A 20,027-nucleotide genomic window follows, 5' to 3' on the forward strand; every position below is an offset into this window, starting at 1 on the left:
GCATATATAACAAATTTGATCTATAAATATCATGTCTGTTATTTCCAGAAGAAAAGCTGAATAGCTGTCTGATGATGAACACATTGTCGGCTTGCCCCAAATTATTACATTATATAGTAAATGGACACGCACACAGAAGGGTGAAAGAAACAGACTTGAGGGTCCTCCTACAAGCCCATCGTTCAGCAACAACCAGTCATTAGAAAGGCTATTAGAACCTGGTCTAATGAAGCTGAAGATGCTCTGAGAGGATGCTTCGAGGCTACAGACTGGAACGTCCTATGTGAACCTCATGGAGATGACATCAATGCCTTGACTGAGTGTGTGACAGATTATATTAACTTCTGTGTGGACAGCACCGTTCCAACAAGAACAGTGAGGTGCTTCCCCAATAACAAACCCTGGATCACCAGTGACCTGAAAAAGCTGCTGAACATCAAAAAGAAAGCTTTTAGGGATGGAGACAGGGAGTTATTGAAGTCCACACAAAAACAACTTAAAACACAAATGAAGAAGTGCAAGGAGGACTACAGGAAGAAGTTGGAAAGTAAGCTTCAGAAAAACAATGTGAGGAATGTGTGGTCAGGAATGAAGAAGATCACTGGCTTCGGGATAAAGGAGGATCAGACTGATGGAGGTCTGGACAGAGCGAATGAACTGAACATGTTCTTCAATAGGTTTAGCTCACCTCCTGCTTCAACCCCAACTAGCCACACACCCTCCATGAGCCCACAGCTTTCCTGTCACACCTCCACTCTGTCACCCTGCAGCTCAGTCAAGGACCTGGACACAACCTCATCTCCCTCCACATCAGGACTTCCTGAAACCTCCTCTGCCTCCACCTCCACTCTGTCTGTCTCCTGTAACCAAGTCATGCAACAACTGTTGAAACTGAACCAGAACAAGGCTGCAGGTCCAGATGGTGTCAGTCCCAGAGTTCTCAAGACCTGCTCAAAACAACTATGTCCGATTCTCCAGCACCTGTTCAACACCAGCCTGAGCCAGAAAAGAATCCCGGTGCTGTGGAAAACATCCTGCCTTGTTCCAGTGCCTAAAAAACCACAACCAGCTGAACCAAAAGACTACAGACCAGTCGCCCTGACATCTCACGTCATGAAAGTCCTGGAGAGACTCTTACTGGCTCACCTCAGCAAGCAGGTGAACACCTTTCAGGACCCATTACAGTTTGCATACCGTAATGGGCTTGGGGTTGAAGATGCAATCATATACCTGCTTCAGAGAGCCCACTCTCATCTGGACCAGTCAGGCAGCACTTTGAGGGTCATGTTCTTTGATTTCTCAAGTGCTTTTAATACGATTCAGCCTGCTCTGCTGTGTGAGAAGCTGCAGAAATTCCAGGTGGATCCCTCCACAACCACCTGGATTTACGACTACCTCACAAACAGACCACAGTTTGTGAGACTGAAAGGTTGTGTGTCTGAGATGGTGATCAGCTGCACTGGAACACCACAAGGGACTGTACTTTCACCATTTCTATTCACGCTGTACACCTCAGACTTCCAGTACAACTCTGAGTTCTGTCATCTGCAGAAATACTCTGATGACTCAGCAGTTGTTGGGTGTATCAGTGATGGACAAGAAGCAGAGTACAGAGAACTGGTCGGTCAGTTTGTGAAATGGTGCGGTGACAATCATCTCATCTTGAATACCAAGAAAACAAAGGAGATGATTGTTGACTTCAGGAGGAACAAGAACACACATAGAAGTGTTTCCATCATGGGAGAGGAGGTGGAGGTGGTGGAGGAATACAAGTACCTTGGAGTTCAGCTGGACAACAGACTTGAGTGGAAAAGCAACACTGAGTACATTTACAAGAAAGGTCAGAGCAGACTCTACTTCTTAAGGAAGCTGAGATCTTTTAACGTCTGCACCAAAATGTTGCAAATGTTCTACAGGTCTGTTGTTGAAAGTGCAATCAGCTTTGCAGCAATCTGCTGGGGCAGCGGCATCAGAACCAGAGACTTGAAAAGAATTAACAAACTGATCAAGAAAGCCGGTTCTGTGCTTGGAGTAACTCTGGAGCCGCTGGAATTGATCATCAAAAAAAGAATTCTGTACAAGCTGACGAAGATAATGGAAGATCCTTCACACCCTCTACACAACGCCGTGACGAAACAACAGAGTGTGTTCAGTGGGAGGCTTGTTCAAGTCCGATGCAAGACAGAGAGATACAGAAGATCCTTCCTTCCAGCAGCTATCAGGCTGAAGAACAAAGCCCTTAATTAATTAATGTGATTGTTTTACTAAAAAATTACTACTACTACAATATTGAATTTCCCTTTGGGATTAATAAAGTATTTTTCATTCATTCATTCATTCATTCATTCATATTTTGCTTAAGCTGATGACAACGCAGCGCTTTAAAACAAACTTATCAAACATCTGTTAAACAGTTGTTAAACTCACAGAAATTTGGTTTCTTTGGACTGATTTAGGCCCTGTTCACATGATAACTCAGACAGTAAAATGCAGCGTTTTGGCCTCTCCCTTACATGGTAACAGTTTTGGGTGTACAAATCTGTGCACGCTCACATAAAAGGGGTGGTGTTTGTAACGTCTGACCAATCGCTAACATAGAGACACCCTGCAGAGCAGCCTACTTTACCATGAAGAAGCAGGCAGTTATTCTGCAAAATTATGAAGAATTCAAACACACCTGCCAGGCCAAAAGCAAAACTCTTAATGCAGCAAAAACAAGGAAGCAATGCAGTCTAAAAACTGCCTAAATTTATGAGAATATACTATATCAATTCATGGGAGAAAAATAAACAGACAGAATTCTGATCACCCAGTTTCACTGGCACAAAAACACACTTTTAAGTGACATAGGTTTTATTTCTTCATCCAAAAGGATGCAGCTATATCTAAAAACTCTTTCCCTCCTTCTAAGTGCTCCTATTAATTTCTGAGCAACAAAGTGGACAATGTTCTAAGACTGGGCGGGACATTTCCCAAAAGAGCTGGCTTGCACACTACATCATTTCCAGTTCTATATGCGTTGTCAGATGTATGAAGGTAGTTTTTACTCCATTGTTGTGTATATAAAATTACACATATTTATTTTCTTTTTTCTTTTTTTTTCTTTTTACAAATATGCCAATGCACAAATTTGGGTTTTGCATGGAAATGTTGTGTAAACAGGGCCTTGGATTATAGTTACCTTATATCTTATCTTATAGTTCTAGTTGTACCTTAATCAGTAGCTGACTGATAAACAGGTCATGTCATTGCTTAGTGGAGATGTTAGTATGGAGTAAAGATGTTGTCTGAATGAGTAAACCAAAACAAAAAATAACAGCAATAACAACACATCACTATTTTCCATGTTTTCAACTAGTAACAATGACTTGAATAACCTAAAATGTGGAGGCTGTGGTTCAGGTCTACAGGTGTCAGGGGTGGTACAAAGTGTACAAAGTGGTCATCTGATGTAAAAAGTAAAGCAAAAATGTGAATGAATAAGCAAGTTTAAATAAATAAATAAATAGAACATTATATTTATTTTTTTTTTTATTCCAAGTGAACAATTGTTCACTTGGGGTGATCCTGCATGATATACCTTCAATCACTGTTGTACAGGTTTGACTTGACTTGTTTTGAGCCAAATCACACGTTTCTTTCTCAACAACTGTCTTCAGAGTCATCACATCTGTTGGCTAAATAAGTAAGTTAATAATAGGCAGTTAATAAGATGGTGCTATATGACTGCTTTATTGTGATCAAGAACATGGTGGTGTTGCTTTATATAAAATAAATGTAAGTTTACATGCTGCCTGAATTTGTACTTGAGCTAAATGTTCACCCAAGTAAAGGTCAGTTTGTCTATTTTTGTGGGGGCCCATGCCCCACCAGTTACCCCTTTGGCCCCGCCTTTGCCAGTTGCTTGAGTCATTTCTCGCAGGTGTGGGCAATTGGCAAGACCCTGAACCCCACATTGCAAATAATATGGTTATTGATGCGTTGTTACATATACAAAAAGGACTGCTTATAGTGCCAATGTGTATTAAGAAACACTATGTGGGTGTTTGTATTAACAAGGGAAAGAGGAAACACATTTGTTTAAATTTGAGGATGCATACATAACAGCAAGACTTTCTTCAAAGTGGAATACAACCATTTTTAATACACCTCTGCCTTTAAACAGTACCAGTCAAAAGTTTGGACATGCCTTCCCAGTAAATTTAATGGGAAAACGTGTCCAAACTTTTGACAGTTTGCTGTGGAAAAGGTTTATTTACTTTACTGAGTGCTGACAAAAGAAGAATTAAGAATTTTGGTTCTTAATATCACCTTACTCACAATGAAACTGGCTCTCATTTTGAGTAACTGGGATCTTGCCATGTCTGAAGTCCCACCTTATGAATGACATCAGGGGCAATTGGCACAAAAACTAAAGCTTCAGTTTTAAGTTTTTATCTACCAGAATAAAACCAGTTTTTTTTTATCTTCTGTTCAGCATAGTGTCCAAATGTCCTGCCTGGAAGCTGCGTCAGTTTACCATCTTAGCTCAGCTGTTTACTGGACCAGCTTACATAAAATATATTCTACTTTACAGTTTGTAAACAGAATGAGGTCTTGGAAATATATTGCTTTTTATTTATTTATTTATTTTGACTATTTATTGAATGTTTGGTAATGTCAGAGAGCTTAATTTTGATGATACATTATATTTACTTTTTGATGCAAAATGGGGGGTTGTAACATGCATTTATCATCCAATAAATATTAATAGCCATGGCTTATACTTTTACTTTCTCCTTTTTTTGGTTATGATTTAATTTTATAAATCTGACTGGTGAAAGACTTCGGTCCATACCAGGTCTTACCAGACATTTCTACTGGTTTTTCAACAAATGCAAATACCTTTACTTAGAATACAAAAAGACAAAAATCCTGTACAAAAAGTTTGAATTCCAGGTTTTAGTCAGAACACTGCAACGTAACCAAAACAACTATCAGAATTCAAGTTAAAGGCCATCTAAGGGAAGTTGGCTCCCCTGAAAAGAAAAAAGCCCCCTGAAGACATTCAGCTGATGCTCTAAGGTGAAGCTCTAAAATTGTCCACCCTCAGGTTGCATTTAATGTTTTTCAAAAGGCTCCAGATATATATTTTTAAAAGAAGAATGGCATTAATTTGTCAGCATTGTGGGTTTATTCCTTTATTTAATGAATTACATTTTACAAACTACACATGTGATCCCTTCCGTTTGCTTCAGCAGCCAGGACAGCAGCACTGTTTGTGTTGTGCTGTCAGAGTCAAAGCAATGACCACTTAATGCTTCTTTTTGTGCTTGTCAAAAAACACTTTGTCCCTTTTTACTAATAAAACAAGCTGCATGCAGTAGTTAGCAGATATAACCATATTTTTGACCCCACTTTGTGCACAAATATGTATGTTTATGCACGCCCCAAAATGAGGCTCCCCCGAAAGCCCCGGTGTAATTCAAGCCCTGCTGACTGTGAATGCATTACAACACGTTCGGCAGAGTGATTAATTGTTTTGTTGCGTATGTTTTCCTGTGACATCTGTGTGTTCTACTTTTTAGCTGCAGTGTGTTGAATGTTAAAAAAAAAAAGTTAATCCTTCTGCTTTTACTATCTTAACTAATATGGTTAACTTAAATTCAGTTTCAGGTTTTAATAACATATGAACAGAAACTTTAAATAAAAACATGGACAAAGCTACTATGACATTGAATTTTATCCTGTGAACCCCCATTCATAGGTCTTAAGTTTAGCATTTTATTGCCATCATCCTGGATAAAGTTGCATTGCCATATTTGGAAAAGAGGCTGGAGCTCAAGGGTAACAATATAAAAACATTTGGACAAAATGTATTTAACTGATGATTCAAAAGCAATGAATGATAAAATAATTTTCAAAATGACCACCTGTAAGTCAGCTAATGAAACCATAATGACTGTGGTATTAAGAAGCTGGCATTTTATCGAATCAAAGCTTTACACTCAGAAATGTTTAAGGCCTAGTGGCCATCAGTCATACTGCACTTTGAGGTGTTTTTGCTCTGGCTTCACTTCCAACTGCAGATATTTTATCCATCTTTAAAAAACCTAAATGAAAAATACCTGCTGCCTGGTGCAGTAAACCTCAATACAGAGGGTTGTTCTGCATCACACTTGCTGTCTTGTTACCAAGTTGTCATTTTTAAAAGGTGACATTCATCCTTCAACCCTCTAATCAGTATTTAGTAAGCTCAGTTAGAAAATAAATAAATATGTAATAAAATAAAATCTTGTTTCATCCTTTGAAATTGTGTCCTTGCCAAGGCCTGTATTCCAGCTGCCTGTTCACACTTTATTCTGCTATGCTCTGCAGGGATGCCAGTTGAATGTTGAAGCAGCTTAGGATGACAGCAGTGGCAGGGTAAAGAGGAGGGTAGGATCTGAATGTGAACAGGACAGCTTGTGGTGGGGAGTGACAGCAGGGATGATTTTTTTCTCCTTTTTTTTAAAAAAAAAATGTCGACTTCCCTAAGGCATTGATGTGTTTTCTTTCTTTTTTTTCTTACCAATAGAGTTTCTGGGGATAGCTCATCCAGTTTAATATCGAGGTGACAGCATAACCTGCATCTGTAAAGACTACTGATACAAGGTTACTTAACTTCCTGTGTTTGCAGAGTATGTAGTTTGTATGTATCTTATTGCCTTACTTAAGATTATGTATGCCATCTGGAGTTGCCGGGACGTTGTATCTTCTCATGTACTCGTGCATCTCGGGGAAACTCTTCTTGACGTAGTCCTCTGCGCTGCTCTCTCTCACTGTAGCAAAACGGAACCCCTGAGAGGGATGGTGCAGCTGCAGAGAGGAAGATTTTACACTATGAATAACTTTTTTGCCATTCTGTTTTTTTATCTTCTTTAGTTCTTGATGATTTTTTTTTTTTTTTTTTTGAGGTTCTGACCCTTAGAATTGCTGCATTATTATAGTTCAGTGAACTGGCAAAAAATGGTTTCCTTACTCCAATTACCCTTACACTTTTGAGATAATAAATTTGCTGAGTTGGTCTTTAAAAGAAAAGTAGTGCATTAGAAAGAAAATTTTTCTCAAATTTTACTGCAGAAAAAAGATTCAAACTTTTGAAAACCCTCTTAATCTAACTACATGAGCAAGTTTTCTGGACTTAACTGTAGTTATTTGTTGCAACTGCGTGCCTTTTGTACCTTTGGATCATGTATCCCTGACAGCTGCTCATAGGTTTTCTCCCCAACCATGACAGCAGCCAGGTTAGCAGTGTACGTGGACAGACAGAACAGACAGAAGATGGCCCAAAGGTTCATCAGCAGACGCCCAGTCCAGCACTTTGGGGGCTTGATGGCCACCGTTCTCCCAAAGAGAATAGCGTAGCAGACGTTAAGAGCTGAAGAGAAAGAGAATACTCGGTCCCGGTTACGTCCACGTGGTGTCATTCCAAACGGGCTGTGCCACTCGTACAAGGTGAGGAAGACAGCAGTGACATGGAGGGAGACAAAGATACCGAGCCACATGGACCAGTGGAGAGGCCACATGAAGGCTCCGATGGGTGCAGCTGTGTCACGAGTACGAACCTGGGCAGGAGTGGGCACAGGATTAGAAAATGTTTAAAACTGACAGCAGAAACAAGGACGTATACTACAATGACTGGCAAAAACTGGAAAAAAAAAAAAAAAATCTAATGGATTCCATGAGCTACTAAAATTTGATTAGGAACTGTCCAATGTACTAATAAATCCCAAAAGAATAGCTGTGAACCATCATCTTTGACTGGAAATGTGGCTGGAAGAAATTAATAATTGTGATGAAAAATCAATGTTTGGTGAAGTCAAATTCTGTTAATGTTCACCAGTGAAAGTAGGAGGATGGAGAGTGAATCATTGTGTAGTCTGAAGAAAACCACTAATCAATGAGACCCCCCCCCCCAAAAAAAAAAAAAAACTGCAGCAAAATGTGTCCACAAAGACAGCTGACTACCTGAATAAACAATAAACTACTGTACTGTACGCATTTATTGAACTCAAATTGTGATAAGTTCGTTCAGAGATCAGAAAGAATAATCTATAAACATGGATTGGCTATCGCCATGTCCAGACTTGTCCAGGAATCTCAAACTCCAGTTCTCGAGGGCCAGTCTGTTTCCTGGCTTCAACACACCTGATTCAAATTAATGAATCATAAGGTCAGCAGTGGCTCAGGCTGTCCTAAACCTGGAAGGTTGGCTGGAGAAATCCTGTTCTATCCTGAACAATCTGCCATTGTGTCCTTGGGCAAGATAGTTCACCTTCCTTTGCTCCAGTGTTGGCATTGCTGGTGCATGAATGTTTTGTGATGGTCAGAGAGGTTGTTGGCACAGATTGGCTGACAAGTTTCTATCAGTCTGCCGAAGGCAGGTTACCATTACCAAGCATGAATGTGACATTAATGAATAACAGATTCCCTGTGAAGCAGTTTGGGTGTCTTAAAAAGCGCTATAGAAATCTAATTCAATCTCATTATTGTTGTGCAGAAGTTAACAACAGGCTGTTGGATCAATTTGATTTGATTTAGGTGAGTTGGAGCCGTTAACTTACATTTACAACCTGCAGGACAGTGGCCCTCAAGAACAGGAGTTTGAGATCCCTGCTTTAACAGCTTTTCTTATCATGGCACTGCACAAAACTTTACGCAGTGATCCACCTCATCAATACAAGATTTACATTCCAATAAATACTGTGACACTGCGTTGGCTTGTTGAAATGATGCTACATTAATTGAGTACTTAAGTAATTAAAACTAAAGATGGTTTTCTTTGGGCTCATCAGTGTATTTAACAATAACGGGAAGCAGAAAAGTTTGGGACCTTATTTAATCTATACATCTTGAAGAACCTGCCACACAATATTCCCACTGCAGAGTCATTACAGTCTGACTTTCTTTATTTTACTTTGCCTTTTAATTTAAGCTCAGTGTCATTTGGTTTTCATGTTTTTATTTTGGTGTCTCTTTGACCTGTTTTAGTCATTTTCTTGTACATGTTTGCTTCAATGTTTTGTTGGGCCTTGTCATTGTTGTAAAGCACTTTGGTCAACCTTGTTGTGTTAAACGTGCTGTAGAAATTAATTTGACATTGACGCATACTACAATAAGCAGCTCGGGTTCACACAGTGAACATGCAGATTTATTAGAGTAATGATGACTTCATAAAGAATTGAGAAACAATTGTTCCTGTTACCTAGTGAAAATCGTAAAAGTTTGTAACCCAGTTGTTTTTAGAGGTGGTATAGTGAAATCGGTAAGAGAAGTGAGAGAGAAAAAAAAAACAAAAAAAAACAAAACATAAATTAGAAAAGACATTTGCTTTAAATAAAGCAGAACATCTACCTCTGCAGTGGCAATCTATGAGGAACAGAGGAGAGAACGATTACTAGCATCACTATGTCTGTCAGCTGGTGAGACAAGCTATAGTAATTGTAGTAATAGGGTCACCCCACAAAGCTGTGCACTCACCAGTTCAACCCCTGACATGGAATTGCTAGAATCCAATAATGTAGTACCTGCAGTAATAAAAGTCTGCCATGCTGATAGTGATTACCAGCATACCAAACGGAGAGAGTTGAGGTGAGGTCAATGACACACAGCAAAGAGAGATGGGCCATGGAGTGACAGAAATGAGAAGCAATAAGTGGAGGGAAAAAAGAAAGGAAACTAATAAGTAAAACAGAAAATGCCAGAAAGGCATTACTGACCAGAATTCCCAGGCTGGTAGAGAAGAAGGGTGAGGTGAAGTCAATCACTTGGCTCCGGGCTGAATTAATGCTAAAAGATGTTACTGCCAGGTGAGCTGCACCACTTAGCAAATCACCGACCAATCCTGTCCAGCGACCGTTCTTGAAGCCCCCATACTTTCCATCGCCAACAATATAGAGGTCAAAACTAAAGCCTAAGTCCTCTGCCAGCTTCTCCAACAGATCAATGCAGTAACCATAGCAACATTTTTTTAAGTTTGTGGGAACAGATCCATTAGGTCCTCCAAGATTCTGGAAAAGTCCTTCCAAAACTGAAGATTCATTGGTGAGTGGATCCAAACACAGCTGCCCTGCAGGACACATCCCATCCCCGTCCACTTCACGGGTAAATACAAATGGGTGCTCCACCAGTGTCACCACTCTCATGTGCAATCTCGTGGATCGACGCCAGTCTCCTCCGCCTCCAGACCCTGGATGACTTGGCCAGGCCCGCTGGTCCATCAGAACTCTCCCTCTGCGCCAGCGTCCCAAGCGGGTCCAGGTTGGCTGGCCTAAGGGGTCCAGCTGGAGGGACCAGATGTAATGATGGGCCTCTGAGATGATGTTCTGACTGTGACTTTCCTTGGCTATAAAACCACTTTGGCCTTCAAATGAAGTGTTGGCCAGAAATCTGAGGAGAATCAGGAGGAAGAAGAAAAACAAGGATTATCAGAAGGAATGGAGGGAGTGAGGGGTGGAATAGAAAAAGGATGAGAAGCAAAAAGGACAGATAAGTTACAGGAAACAACATTTTATATTTCCACAGCATACATTTTAACACACAGTGAAAGGATTAAATCAGCAAAACACAGTTGGCTGTATGTTTTATGATTTAAACAGTGACACACACTAATAAGTAAAATTTGAGCAAACCCGGATTCTGAACTTGTCAAATAAAATGCAAATAACTCCAGCCCTAAATCCTGTATCATGGTATACTTAATATCTCTAGTAGACTGTTATATGGTTTGAAAAGGAGAAACTTGCAATCTTACTTAATTTTACTGTTTCAGTACAATGAACAGCAGCAATATAAAGTCTGTTTCTATTGTTCTACTAATGAAATAATGTGATGGGATTCATTGTGGTCATTAATTCATTTCATGCTGTCAGGGAAATAAATGTATTGTCAAAAAAAAAAAAAAAAAAAAGCTAATCTAGGCTACCAGTTAATTTATCATTGTCTAAAAATATTAATATTAATTATATTAAATTCATACATAATTGTTCAAATGTGTAATAAGCTGTGAAATGTCTACGTTGATTGATGATTTTATCCTAAGTTTGAGTCAATTATCAAATCCGACAGTCATCCGTGTTGATTTGAGTATCCCTTCAGTACCTCTGCAGTTATTACCCATAGAAGGAAGTTTTCACTGATATTAAATGTAAAAAAAAACAAGAAAAAAAAACTTTTGGGATTTTAAGGCAGATCTACATGAATGTGAAAGAAGAAGAAAATGTACACTCAACCTCCAAACATGTGCTCAAGTCCAAACTTTACTAATTCTGTTTTTCACTTCTTTTCTTAATATTGACTTCGTTGTTGTGCTACTACCAAAGCCTACTGCCTTGTTGGACCTTAAAATTATTTATTCAGCTGCACAAAACATCACATAAAAGCGCATAAATAAATACTTTCTTTTGGTGCGTACACTCTCATTAACATTTTCCATGTTATGGTAATAATGTTATGTTACCATCCAGAGAAACCTTGCATGTGATGGTTTAGGGGTAATTGCTGCATTTATTTCTGACACACTTGGACTCCTCCTGACCAAACATACGTGACACTTGGGTAGTGGGAAAAAGTTAAACATACAGACTTTAAATAAAACATCATTTGAATGAAATCTTAAAATCAGATCTGAACCTCACATCATGGTGTAAAACAGTATCAAACATACCATTGTCAAAAAAAGCAGAAAGTATAAACCCACTTACTGTGCAAATGTTTATTTTAAATAGTCCTGTAAAATCCTAGCCTGTTACCCATTAATATAGCTTCTTTTTGATGCTGAAAGCCAAACAATCTGTTTTTTTTTCTGTTCATTCTTAAAGAACATAGCATGAAAACTAAAAAGTTATCTGGAAAATATAAAGCTGTCAAAGAAACTTTCTTGTGATTTGCCTTTTTGGTCACTGTGACCCATATCCAATTACCTTAGGTTCTTTATATTTGGTGTTTTTTTGTGCTCAGTGTAAAATTAGGAGCCACTCGAGGATAGTTTCTTTAAAAACCCCTCTTTAATGGTGTAGAACCAACACTGGAGAGGTGTATTATCGTGGTGGCCTCAGCAGCTTAATAGAGTGTGTTTATGTGTGTGTGTGAGCGAGTGTGTGACAGCATAAGACTGACCACGCTCCAGTGATTAAGCCATCTCTTTCACTGAGCCATGCCGCTGACTGCCTGAGAGTGTCAGATACCAGAGTAGAGCACCCTCACACAAAAAAACCAGGCATACACTTTTCTAGTGGAATGGATATGTTTAGGTGTAAAAAGGAATGCAGACATCCATTCTGTTCTGGTTGATGCACACCTCTTGGACATACCTGCAGGAGGTAATGATGTAGTTGATGTGACCTTTTCCAAAATTGTCACCTTGCTCAGTAGAAAAGAGTCCCTTTTCCAACATCATGTCAACTTTCCTACATCTTACCAGGCTTTAAGCTAACCTGACAACTCAACCACTTTGTTTGAAGGTCAGTGTCTCACTTTATTTGGAGATGATAAGCTACCTGTGGAGTGTCTTTTCTTTTCTGCACACAATGGAAGTGGTATGCTTTTTCACATTCCTGACACATCAGGCTGTCGCATGGTCAAAGGGAAACCTTACATATTATTAAAAGGTCATATGCCACATTAGTTAATTTGTGTAATATAGACATCTGTTATATTTTCAGAGAGTTTAAATTTTCTAATCTGAATGAAGTGAGATTAATCCAAGTAGCAAAACAAAACCCACAGATGGCTGTTTAATACTTGTTACAGCTAAGCTTGATCCTGATTAGCCACACTCATTGCTGCCACACTCAGAACCACTTACAGTAGTTAAAATGACACCCCCACAGGACTGCTCTGTCTGTGCTGACTGTGGATGTTTTGGAAATAAAACCAGGAAATGGACATAGATAATGTTCGGTGTCTGACAGAAGCAATTATGACAGCAAGGACATCATTTGTTCTGTTCTGAAAAAAGTCTTTTACTCATTTGCAGTGGAAAAATTTATGTACATTTACTCAAGTGTAAATTTGACTTTTTCCTTTGTTAGATTTTTTTTTACTTAAAATTCATACAGTAAGCGGGCGGGCAGTTATAGTTCAGGAGGAAGAAAAGTCTGATGCCCAACTTCCTGAGAAAACAGCTCAAACTATCTTCAGTGAAGGTACTGAGCCCCACTTTGTCTCTTATTTGTTCTCTGGTGTGTGAATGTGTGTGAAAAAAAAGCCACTGCCAAAGCCTTTTCCACACACTGTAATGTGTGTGTATGTGTGTGTGAATGTGGCTTGTGGTGTGCCAGTGTTTAAGAAGTGAAAGTAGTTGTTTTCTTATCAATGAAAAAAATAAAATGCATGGAGTGCTACTTGGGTATATATTAAAAAAATATATATTCCTCTGGTGCTTTTCAATTCAGGGATTCAGCTAAAACTCATAGAAAGGTAACTGAGGCACTCAGGAAGATGATGAATAAAAACCTTTATTGTATCATGGCTAATCTAATAAAAACATGCCAACACGTTTCAGCCTAAAAGGCCTTCGTCAGGGCAAATGGCAAAATGTTTGACAGTCAGCTCAGTTCATGTTTAAACAGACAATCAGCGACAGCTGATATTTAGTATATTTTGTGACATAGTATAGCAATGAAGCAAATCAAATTAAACAAATTGTAAAAAGAAATTGGGACATATTGAAAAGTAACGGTGTTCTTAGGGAAGCTCTCCCAGATTCTCCAACGATTAGTTTTAGAAAAGCTCCAACCTTAAACGATTAACTAGTTTAAAGTCATCTCGTCCCTATACAACAAAAACTTGGCTTGTGGACAATGTGGACATTGTAACTGCTGCAGTGACTTGATAAATGTCAACTACTTCACTGATGTTTCATCTGGTTGTGAGTTTGACATAAAGTCATTTATTAATTGCAATACCTCATATGAAGTCTAAAGACATGAATGTCCTTGTGGCTGTTTTTATATTGGAAAATGGCAAATAGCCTGTATTTATACATCACATTCACTCATTCACACACACATTCACACACTGATGGCGGAAGCTGCCATGCAAGGCGCTCAACCACGACCCATCAGGAGCAATTAGGGGTTCGGTGTCTTGTCCAAGGACACCTTGACATGAACTGACTTGGCCGAGGATCGAACCGGCAACCCTCAGGCTACATAGTGACCACTCTACCTTGCTGACAACAAAGCGCAAACTGAAAGCAAGACTGGCCGAACATAAACTTGAAATAAGAACTGGCAACCTACAATATCCTATAGCTGTTAATTATAAAGACGCTAATCATAGCAGTTGTAATTTGTTGATGATATCAGGGATAGAGCACATTGAAAACTCAATCAGAGGTGGAGACAGGCTCAAAAGACTCTTACAAAGAGAGTCCTTTTGAATCTACATATTGGAAGCTACACATTACCCAGGTTTAAATGGAGAAAACTAGGTTTTTCTCCCTTTTTGTAATGGGTTGCTGTTTAACTGATAGCTCTGTGGTCTCTTAGAAAAAAAATACCTGTGTCTAAGATACACTTGTTGAAATGTATGTATACATATATGTTTCTTAAATCTTGTTTAATCATGCAGTGAAAATTTTCTTTTAACGAATCTTTGACTTTGTGATTGGAAGGTCATACATACCATGTGATCGCCTACCTGCCCACACAGAGAAGCTGCTGTTGTCTATTTAAACATGAAATGAGCTGACTGACAAACATTTTGCCATTTGCCCTGATGAAGGCCTTTTAAGGTGAAATGTGTTGGCATGGACATGTTTATATTAGATTAGCCATGATTCAACAAAGGCTTTTTATTCATGATCTTCCTGAGTGCGTCAGTTACCTTTCTATTAGTTATTTTCTTAGTCTGCTCTAAGTCTAACTCAATGGAAAGTAAATAAAAAATAAAGAATAAAAGGGAGATGTGGGTCAAAACCTTCATAAATTCAAGTAGTAATACAGATCAAAACTGACTAAATTAATGGAATGAGCTAACAAGTATGCTCTATCCTGGCTTAATAAAGCTGTAACTATAAAATGCCTTTTTATCTGTGAAAAAGTGATACTAATCTAGTGCATTTTTACCAAATTCCATAACATTTATTTACTCAAAACAGAGCTGTTTTGGCTTAAAATGGATCTAAAACATCTGCCTCTGCTGACAGTCTCACAGGCATCTAGATTACATTAGCTGAATTGATATTAAAGTGGCACAACTCCAGGCTGGAACACAAAGTTGTGAAGTTTGGTTTCTCAGCCCCAGGACTCTGCAGGGCAATAACAGCCCCAGAAATGTGCATAATGCATGTCAATTGGGCATCAAAATAAGTCAAAGGCACCAACATTTTTAAGTTTTAAACTTGTATGGTACTGCTTTAACAGAAAATACTAAATTACTAAAATATGTGACACATTTCCAGAACAGAAATCCAAGCTGAGGATTAAGTGTTTATTTTCAAGCCAAAAGTTTAAAGAGATTTTTGTTTTTCATTTCATTTTCTTTCTTCTTCTTTTTTTAAGCACCCACTTGGGAAAAATGCTGTTAACAGCAAGAAAAGGAATAAAATGTCATGAATGATACATGAACAAACCCCTCTGTGAAAACCTTCAGAATATAGACCGGATGAAATTGAAGTGCCACTGAAGCCAAGTCTTCTGGCACAAAGACATGGAAAAAAAGAAGAATATATCTAGAAAAAACATACCTTTAAAGTTATGGATTTTAAAATTGTATGTGTTACCATTGTGTACAAGTATTTACACTGAGGCATTCAAGGTGTGTCATTCCATGTAGTTATGACATTTTCATGAATTTAAAGTATGCAAAATAAAAACAGCAAGCATGAAAATCTACATTAAACTTAAAAAATATACAATTTTGAAGTTTTTCACTTTCACACGAAGAGATGCCTTGTTTTTTAAAAGTAACTACCTGACAATATAAGTCAAAACATGTGAGAGTTTTGTTCCTACAAAAGTTTGTCCTGATGATGAATGAAAAGAAAGACAAAACACTGTCCAGGATGCAGAACAGGTCCGAGGAAAAGTCCTTGGTCTTTGCAGGGTCACTGACTGTCAAATACAGCCTTGCTCTCCTCTACGTCTGAAGCTTCTGCATTACCTCCTATAGGCTAAATTAAAAACGAAGGTTTTACTTTCATACAATGCGACATGATTCATTTCCACCAAATAGAACGGCAAAATGATGACATTTGAAGCAGAGGAGTCTTGATGGTATTTTAAGCTTATGACGCCTGGATGAATCACATCCTTTCAAAGCAACACTAACTCAATGTCAGGCCTGCCTTGTGTTCTTGCCTCATACGTCAACTTGAAAAGATTTCAAGCACCAAAAAGGATGTAACTACAAAGTTGTGATCATGTTAACATCATTGCCCAAGCAAGACAAATGAAATGCCCTTTGATTTTTATCTTATGTAAGCTAAAAAATATTCAATATTCATGTTTTTTTTAAAAATTACACTTTGCTTTTGAAATCAAAATACAGAAATAAGTAAATGTGACTACCTTTTTAGCAGAATAAGTGTCTGCTAAGGGTATTCCTTCTTGTTAAACCAATCCTACCTGAAGCAGAAGCAGAGAGTTTCACTGACATTGGCTCGGGTAAGACATGCCTCGGAGAAGAGACATTTATCATATAGCATTTTCTTTCTTTATGGATCATAAAGCTGGCACATCAGGGTACTATACCTTCCTTTGATCGACGTGCTTCTCTCTAAACCTCTTTGTATCAAGAGGGATTGTCTCTGGTGAGCACAAAAAAGTGAATAGACCGACAAAGATAACCCGGTGACATGTGCTCTGACTGTATCCTGTCTGTTCATACCTCTGAAATGTATTTCTGTATCTGCTTAACGTATAAAAATCTCTAATCTGTCTTATGACTACTCTGTATTTTTCCCATTTTCTAGTTATCTTTTGGAAAGATTAAACATCAATCAGCAGTAACATTAACACCACCTTCCTAATATCATTTAGGTGGTGTTAATGTGGGACATAGAAGTGTGTGTTGTGTGTTATCATGACGTTGGCAACAGCTTCTGTGGGTTGTAAAGCTGGGGGTTTTGTGGATCATACCTTTCTCTTAAATCTTGGATATGTTTAATTAGAGTGCAATGTTAGCAGTTTGTACACGGGGCTGACATCTTTTCTCTTTGTTCAAGCTGCTCTTCAGCACTTTTTTTTTAGTTAAGGGCACTTTGTTACAGTAACTTCCGCATGTTTGCCAAGACATGAGATTTAATCAGAGAAAACTGAATTTATCAACAACTATGCAATTGTGTTGACCGTTAAGTGTGCAAATTACAGAACTTGATCGCATGCAAGCAAACTGACTCCATTTTTTATAGAAGTGATATCACAAGAAAATATGTTCATCATCAATCTAAAAGCAGTGTAATGGTGATATTTCAACACAAAGGCAGTAAAAGGTATTTCCGTAGTGGCTACTAATCTGAAGAACAATTCACAGATTTATATAAAATCTGCTTTAGAAACACTGTAAATTTCCACCTCTTGCCTTTGAGAAAGACAAGCCATCCCCACAGAGCATAATAACAAATGTCATCTTTGTTTTATTGAATTTTTTTTTGTCATTTCTTTTATTTGTCTTATTTCCACTATAATACAGTCAGTACTGAAAGGTCTTGTTAAAGTCTGGTTTATCTTTCTCACCAGACGACTGCAGTCCAATAGACTCACTGTGTCAGTGTTTGGAGCAACCACTGCAGTGACATGATAAATGTCAACTACTTCACTGATGTTTCATCTGGTTGTGAGTTTGACATGAAATCATTTATTAATTGCAATACCTCATATAAAGTCTAAAGACTCGAATGTCCTTCTAGCTGTTTTTATATTGGAAAATGGCAAATGGTCTGTATTTATACATCACATTCACCCATTCACACACACATTCACACACTGATGGCAGAAGCTGCCATACAAGGCATTCAACCACGACCCATCAGCAGCAATTAGGGGTTCGGTGTCTTGCTCAGAGACACCTCAACATGAGCTTGACTTGAAACCGGCAGCCCTCAGGCTACAAGATAACCCCTTAACACATCACACCAGTTTTGAATTCTTTACACTGGCTTCCAGTCAGTCACAGAAATGATTTTAAAACCCTTCTGATCATTTACAAATCCCAGAACGGTTTAGGTCCAGAATACATCTGTGATATGTTCAGAGAATATAAACCTAGCAGAGCTTTTAGATCCAAAGACTCTGGTCAACTAGTCCAGACCAGAGTCCAGACTAAACATGGAGAAGCAGCATTTAGCTGTTCTGCTGCAAACAAGTGGAACAAACTGCCAGTGGAGATTAAGCTTTCACCAAATGTAGACATTTTTAAATCCAGGTTAAAAACATTTCTTTTCTCATGCGCCTATGCATGAAATCTGCTCAGTAACTTTCAATTTATCTTGCTTTTAATAACTCCAGATTAATTAATGATTTTATTGTGATATTATTTAGATGTTTGCTATTTGTTGCTGCCTTTTACTACTTTTCAATGCTTTCTTTTAACTTGCCTTGTCTTGCGTTGCCTTTGGTAACACATTCATATTCTTTCTTTCCATTTAACTTTCAAAATAATTCAATGCATTTATTTATTATAACAGTATAATTCACACATCATTCATAAACAGCCAAAACTGAACCACTGCTGAGTAAATGTACTTCCTGAACCCAACTTTTTCCAACAAGTGTAACTGCAACAAAAGGGGCAAGTCTTCCAAACTGACTTATATGTGTGTACATTTACTGACTTTGTGTCTGGAAAAAAAAACATAATTTATCATATCATTTACAAAACCAACAAGTGCTTAAGATGATTCTGAGTGGTTGTATTTCTGTTATGAGTCAGCTGTAAATAAATGCCAGAGTCATTTGTCATTTCAGCTGACATCTTCAGTGGTTGCTGCCTGGAATTGGGAGGCCTGTTTTTCCTTGCTCTGCCTGAGATTAATGGCGCATTGTTTCTTTCTTTTTTTTTATTTTTTTAATGACTTCAAATTTTGAGTGACAAATCAGTCTCTGTTATCACTGTAAACCTTTGATGTGCGTTGGAGCAAAATGAAGTAAAAAGCTTTGATGAAACAAAAATGTGATCATGTTCAGAGCTTGGCAGTCTATTACAAAACACAATTGTCATCCCTCCCCTTTGTTCCCTCCTTTGTTTCTCATCTGTTTTCCCCCTCGCTTGTGTGTCTGGTTGTTTTGGTCCCCTGTTTGTCCTTTTTGTGTGTTTGTGTGTAAGCCAGTGTCAGTCTGCACATATTTCCCTGCTTTTCTTTGACTGTGTACACACACCGGCCACTTTATTAGGTTCAAAGTGCAATTGCTTGTTAACACAAATAGCTAATCAGCCACTTAATGCATTTAGACTCATAGACATGGTGAAGATAACTTGATGAAGTTCAAACTCACCAGAACAAAGAAAAGAGAAGATTTTAGAAAACTGCAAATCTGCTGGGATTTCCATTTACAACCACCTCTAGGGTTTACAGAGAATGGTCTAAAAAAGCAAAAAAGATCAGTGTCTGGATCAAAATGTCTTGTTAATGTTAAAGGGAAAATGGCAGACTGTTTGGAGATGATAGAAAATCAACACAGTAACTCAAATAACCACCTTTTACAACCAAGTTATGTAGAAAATTATCTCTGAACACATGTCGAACTTTGGAGTAGATGGGTTACAGCAGCAGAAGACCACACCTGGTACAATTCCTGTCAGCTCAGAACATGAAACTGAGACTACCATTTACACAGGCTCTCCAAAATTGGAGATAAAAGAAGGAAAAACTCAGGAAAACCCAAGTTAAACTATTGCCTCTTGATTTCAGCTGTGACATTCAGATGGTAGGGCCAGAATTTGAAGTAAGCAACACAAAAACATGGATCCCTCCCACCTTGTATCAGTAGTTTAGGCTTTTGGTGGTGTAATGCTTTGGTGGACTATTTTTCTTTTAAATATTGTTTATATATCTCAGCCAG

The 20,027-nt window shown here is 38.3% G+C and overlaps 1 protein-coding gene across 1 annotated transcript in view; it reads right to left on the reverse strand.

Moving 5' to 3' along the window:
• The window catches only part of grin3a (glutamate receptor, ionotropic, N-methyl-D-aspartate 3A), a 70,506-nt gene that overhangs the window by 33,116 nt on the left and 17,363 nt on the right, over positions 1-20,027 (reverse strand). The window contains exons 3-5 of the mRNA XM_041970625.1: positions 9,741-10,410; positions 7,203-7,586; positions 6,692-6,837 (exon numbers count right to left, since the gene is read on the reverse strand). Coding sequence (XP_041826559.1) covers positions 6,692-6,837; positions 7,203-7,586; positions 9,741-10,410 — 1,200 coding nt within the window. The remainder of the gene's footprint in view (positions 1-6,691; positions 6,838-7,202; positions 7,587-9,740; positions 10,411-20,027) is intronic.

The sequence above is a fragment of the Melanotaenia boesemani genome, chromosome 19 (genome assembly GCF_017639745.1).
Source record: "Melanotaenia boesemani isolate fMelBoe1 chromosome 19, fMelBoe1.pri, whole genome shotgun sequence".
Lineage (NCBI taxonomy): Eukaryota > Metazoa > Chordata > Actinopteri > Atheriniformes > Melanotaeniidae > Melanotaenia > Melanotaenia boesemani.